A 6,500-nucleotide genomic window follows, 5' to 3' on the forward strand; every position below is an offset into this window, starting at 1 on the left:
ATTTCCTTAAATGCCAAACTGATAAACTTTTACAATTTCCTTAAGTTTATTGATATGGATATAATCATTCGTAATTGGAATTAATGTCCTAGCATCAATATTTGAGTTATGTCACTTAATTCAATTCCTTCCTTTGGGCGACCAACATCAATTTTAATCCCTTCCTATTTCCTATTTCCTCCATCACCGTTGTGCTTAAGAAGGTGTGTATCACCGAAATTGACATGAGGTTGTTTGGTTGCATAGTATTTGTTATTCATTTTTTTCCTCTTGTTGAATGGTGTGCCAAGTTGTTTGACTTTTAATCAGACAAAAGGGTAAATTTTATACAATTGGTTTTATCTCAAGTTGATATACTTGGCACTATGAATTCTTCATTATTTCCTTATGTATATAAACTTGTTCCAACTGACATTGATTATTTTCTACAGATATTTACAACGCAAGATGCAAGTATATACTATAAATAGTATCACCCATTTGTCATGGGACAAACACCATTTGCACATTTTCTTGACTTCCTAGATGTAATGTCTGAGAAGTCACTTCTATGTGCACTTGTGAATTGTTGGGACATACAGTCAGCTTCATTTAGGTTAGGGAGAAAGCTTGTCACATTCATGGCATCTAATGTAGCTTTGATTTTGGGTTTGCCTACGAGAGGCAAATTTGTAGATTTGTACATGACCCCACCATACATTACATCTACAAACGAAAATCTTCGGAAAAAAGATGATACAATGGGGTGATTTAGAAGAAAAAATTAGGGAGTTGTTAGGAAACAAGAAGGCAGAAAGGAAATACGTCCCAAAGTTGCTTATTGTTTATATATTGGGTCAATTCCTTTTTACAAAGACCTACTATAACATTGACTGTAAATGGTTTGAGTACACTGATAAGCTTGAAGAATTAAGAGATTATGATTGGGTTGTTACTGTTCATAGGGAACTACTAAATAGTTTGAATGAACTCTCTATGTCAATGATGAAGGAGGCACCACCCAAATCTGGGTGGCTACGTGGTTATGCTACTATACTCATCGTAAGTTTACATTTTGTATAAAAATTAATTCCATTTAATAAACCTTGTATGATAATGTTGAGTGAGTTCTTCTTATCTTGTCACCTGCAAATTTAGTTGTTTGAACATTCCACTGTATGGATTCCTTCCATGATAGATGCATTTCCAAGAATTGCAAAATGGTCTAGCACCACTTATCGTCGAAGGAGAACATATAGTGATGCTATTGCCATGCTTGCAGATGATGAGGTAATATAATGAGATTTTATCTATACTATCAATCTTCTAACATAGATTATTGTTCTAAAACATTTTGTGCTTCATTTTTTTTAAGGTTCTTAAAATTTTAGTTCCTGCCTCCAGTGAAGAAGTGGCTATGTTGGATGATGCAAAAGATGAGGAGGAAGGAGCCTCCTCAAATCAGGAATTGGTTTTGGTGCACCATTTCTTGTTTTCCCTTATAGCGAATTTCAAATTCATCATCCCCACATTGTGTGTACCTTAAATTTATGGACTCTGATATGTTAAACTTAAGAAAATACTCCATATTAGGGCCCACTAGCTGTTTATATCCCTTAGCTTCGCATTGCCTCCTAAATGTCAATTCTGTCATTTTCAAGCAAATTATGTTGACTAAGGACATGATAGGTTGTTCTCGTGCCTCTAACACCCATGCATTAAATGACTCTGCAAGATTAGATGTAAACTTATCATACCTTCTACCCTTGAATAGAGAATTTTCCCAATGTGGCGGATCACTATCCATTATCCAACCATAGATATCCAAATTCTGATTATGTATTTTACTGAGATAGAGATCAAACTTCACGGTATCCCTTGTATAAATTAATTGATTCACACAATCCTCGATTACCTCTTTTTCAGCCTTTAATAAGCGTAGACGGAACATGCATCCCTTAAGGTTTTCCATCAAATGTCTTGAACAAAAAGCATGATATTCAGAGTCAAACACAGTTTCTACTACATGGCGAATGCTAGTATTACGGTCAGAAACAATTACTACCTTCCGACCATCATTCAATGCAATTTTCAAATTCTCTAAAAACCAAGTCCAATCTGGAATTGACTCAAATGAATCAGCTGTGAACGCAACTGGAAACATTTGATTATTTGCATCATATGCATCGGCAGCTAATAATTGACCTTGATAGTTACCCTTTAAATGTGTCGCATCAATGAATAGCATTGGACGACAACCAACTCGAAAGCCATGTAAGGATGAGTGGAAAGCAACAAATAATTGATTAAACCTACCTGAATCATCAATGGTAAAAGTAGCAACTGTTCCTAGATTAGTCTCAACCAACTTTTTGCACGACCAAAGAATAAGCTTATACGAATCATTTGTAGACCCATTAAGCAATTCTTTAGCTCTCTCTTTCCCCCGCCATGCTTGTTTATAAGTTAGTGAAATTGCATGATTACGACTAAAATCCTTTATTATATCTAATGGAAGATACTTAGGAGAATCATGAAGCTTTTCCAACAAAACAACACTTATGAATTTATTTGATATATGAAGCTGACAACTTGATTCATCACCAACTGAATGTATATGTACAGGACTATACTTATACACCCTGTATGTTGGTCCGCCACTAACTGCACTTGCTCGAATTTCCTATCCACAAGTGTTGACAACACATCTACATTGTATGTATTCTCTATCATTCTTTAGAAACTTATATGCAAATCTTCTAGCAATAGAAAATTTATTTAATGCATTTCAAAAATCATCTCCACTATCAAATGTTTGCCCCACTCCAATTATCTCATGCTCCCAAACTGCTAACAAATTGGCATGATTGCTGATGTTAAGCTCAGTTATTGATTGTCTATAAGATGTTGCCAAATCATATACAATATGTGCATGAGGACTTGACTAAGTTTCAACATTAATTTGCTCTATGCCCTTCCAAAACACATGCACATTTGCACTCTCATTATTAAACTTCAACGGATTTGAAAGGTCACATAGCCCATTTAGTGGCAAAAAGCATATTTTGTTGAGATATGTTGTATAATGTAAGCTCACGCTATTAGCATGAGCTTTCAAACCACCACACACTCCATCAACAAATTCATTAAAATCTGTTTGGCTGTCAACCTGAACCTCAATTATAGTATCCTCAAAAATGCAATAACATAATAAGACCTTGCGTGGAGTTGTTGCCATTTCTACACAATAAACAATATGAAAACCTTGTCATAAATCATAATAAAGACATGAACATATAAATTTAAATAAATAGGCTATGCGATCTTGTAAATATTATGAATCATGTATCTAATTTTACCACTGTGAATTATTCAACTCATATTAATCTTTTATCCCATCCTTTTCCTCTATACATATTTCATATTATGATGCTCAAACATCTATTGGACAACGTGATGATGGTTGTAGGGATGTGAATCATTAATCATCACAATATATATGCTTAAATTATAATTCAATAAAAAAAATGTCACATACTCTGCATTTCAACATTTGCATTCTCTTCAAATATGATTTCTAAGGTAGATAATTTATAAGTTGGAAAAGGAAAAGCATTATCATCATTCCATTCATTTCTTTAATATATAATTTATACATACTCTATATTTCAGCATTTGCACTCTCTTTATTTGCTGCATTTTGCTGATTTAGTGTGGGATTATTGGAATTCAAGCAAGTCTGAAACAGGAAAAAAATGTTGCAATCAAAATCAGTCTTGTCCAATCTAAAACATAAGTGTTGAGTGTGAATTCCATATCTAGAACCTTGTACAAGAGTCTTGTACTTATATGGTTTAGAGTTCTTGAGAATGCCAACCTTGGAATCAACTAGAATATATTCCAAAAAGTTGCATTGTTATTCTAATATGTCCTTAGGTACATCATTATTTGTAAAATGACCATAATGAGTTGTGTCCTTGTTAGTGCCAAATTTGATTCTGAATGGTGAGAATGATAACAAAATTTCTATGGTTATAGGATGTAAGTTTTAGTGAAATTTCATTTTCTAAGAACCCCTTTATAATTTCCTAAATTAGCTATTTCTTATTAACGAAGATAGAACCTAGCTTTGGTATTTACTGTCATCTTAATCTGACATTTGATACAAATTATTTTTATTCTAAAGAATACTTCCATTAGAAAGTTTGGGTCTTCCAAGGACATTGCAGCTCTGTTCATGGAGATCCCATGTAAGTTTCATTTCAACCTTTTATTGGCATTTCAGAGAAATATCATCAGTGTTTTAATTGGATGTGTGCAGTTAATAGAAATAGATATTTTAGGAATTAACAAATCTTTCAGATTAAGGTTTGTCATTGGATAGATTATGCTAGTATGTATAAATGAATGGTACAAGTTTGATACAATTTACCAGCTCTTAAACTCTTTGAATTGATATATTGAATAGGTTTATCTAGTGGTGGATATTACTAGCTCTTTAACTATTTGAATCAGTGCATTAAATAGGTTATAGAAATCTGTTCAACTTTAACTTCACGCACTTCTAATGTAAAAATAGTTCAGAAAATGGTGTTTCCCAGACCACTTGAAAGGAGATTTTTCTTTTGTTTTCTGGCCTTTGAGTCAGCCTATTCAACTGAAGTGGCAAGGGTAATTTATCAAAAAAAGTAGTGGCACGTATTCTATCAAATAATCTAAAGAACTTCTATATAGCATCTAGCCTAGGTCCTCAGCCTAGGCCTTTGAGTAGAGCTTCCAGTTAGTCAGGGAATAGTCTCAAAAAGAGAAGTTTGCATATGTTTATATGATTAACCTTAAGACTTAATTTGAAGCATTTAACAATAAGAACTTTCCATTAAGGAGGTTAGTTAGATTTAGGTACTGAGAACAAATGACCATACAGTGAGGAAAAAAATAGCATTAGAATTAAATTATAATGTCCTGCTCCTAATTATATGCACAAGCTTAATAATATGCATAGTGTCAAATGCTTCGAAATTATTTGGTTCTTTCCAGGAATAAGATCATCTTAATACTTGTGGAATTGAAGTTAGCCCTTTTCATTTACATACTAAACTCCATGGCTTATGCCATCAAGATCAGCCCTAACCAACCCACCATGCTTGAATTCAAAATCAGGCCTGAGAAGGTGGAGTCTTCTGGTCAACAGTACTAGACAAGATCCTAACAAAGTAGAATTTAGTCAAAAGAGGTCTACAAGTGGCAGATTTGGATTGCCTCTTATGCAATGGTAATGTGGAGTCTTCTGGTCACTTACTGAGTCAATGAGAACTGAATTTACTCATTGGAGCTGGTTAAGGATATTAGGTGTTTTTTATTCCAAATGGTGCTTCCTAGCTGCAGTGAAGGGTCTCATTGAGGCATGGCATCTAGAAGGTTTAAGTAGAGCTGGAAAGGTAGAATGGAGCATACTTCCTTCAGCAGTGTTATGGACTGTGTGTAGCGAAAGAGGAGATTGTTTGAAGAGATTCAGGCTTCAAAGGAAGAAATCCTACGTAAAATTCCGGGGATGGCTCATTCTTGGTTGGCAGTTCACCCTTTGTTTAGAAATATACATCCACATTGTAATGTATTATACAGGGTTTACTTATAAATTTTTTCAAAAACAAAATCAACCACGTTGTCAAACACCCCGTTGATTTATTAATGACTTTCTCGGAATGTGTCATGGTGATTTTTTATAACCTCCAGAACTAAATCATTGGTGGTCTAACTTTTTACACCACTTTTAGGATATGACCCATTAGCCAACAGATTGATGTGTCCATTGACCTACTTTTTCTCCTATGATTTCAGATTTGGAGTTAAAGAAGTAATTTGTTCTACTTATTAGGAAGATGGTAGTTGTTGCCACACTTCAGAATCCATTGCTGAGTATCAATCATGAAAACAATGGTTTTTTTTCACAAGTAAAAGAGCTCGGATAGTCAGAAAGGACATGGGCAAAAGTAGTAAGAAATGATTTAAACATCAATAATTCAATAATGAATATGGATTTAAATAGAACGGATTGACGAAATGGAATTCATATAGCCAGTCTCATATAGTTGGGATAAAGCATGGATGATCATGATGATGACATTGAAGTAGAGCTCCCTGTCACTGAAAATCTGAACTCGAAATAAAGATTGGTTGTTTTGGTTTGAAAACAGTTAAACTTGCAATGCCCCTGAAGCTGCCATACCTCCAAGGATAGGGGTTGATGGGTAGGCTGGCCCGAGGAGCAGTATTTTTCATTTATGGCCCTTTTATTACCTCAGTACCTAATTCCATTCTCAATTTACAATTAAAAAGTATACTTTCTTGGCTGTTCTTGGGTGCATGCTCAACATTTTGTCCTTTTGTTTAATGTGATTTTTTCCTATTATTCTTTTCTTAGGTTAGGTTCCATAGACTTGGATCAATATTATAGGTTACCTATTCTTTTGCACTATATCTGAATTATCAATGCCTTTGACTTGAGATTTTATTCTTAATTT

At 34.0% G+C, this 6,500-nt stretch overlaps 1 protein-coding gene across 1 annotated transcript; it reads right to left on the minus strand.

Moving 5' to 3' along the window:
- Positions 1 to 1,613: 1,613 nt before the first annotated feature.
- LOC104609699 (uncharacterized) lies at positions 1,614 to 3,217 on the minus strand. Its single transcript, XM_088889499.1, has 3 exons — positions 3,077 to 3,217; positions 1,737 to 2,662; positions 1,614 to 1,626 (listed from the first exon to the last, which is right to left on the minus strand). Exons 1-3 carry the CDS (start codon positions 3,215 to 3,217, stop codon positions 1,614 to 1,616), a joined length of 1,080 nt encoding a protein of 359 aa, XP_088745625.1.
- Positions 3,218 to 6,500: the final 3,283 nt, after the last annotated feature.

Source organism: Nelumbo nucifera, chromosome 1 (assembly GCF_055504915.1).
Source record: "Nelumbo nucifera cultivar China Antique chromosome 1, China Antique-T2T, whole genome shotgun sequence".
Lineage (NCBI taxonomy): Eukaryota > Viridiplantae > Streptophyta > Magnoliopsida > Proteales > Nelumbonaceae > Nelumbo > Nelumbo nucifera.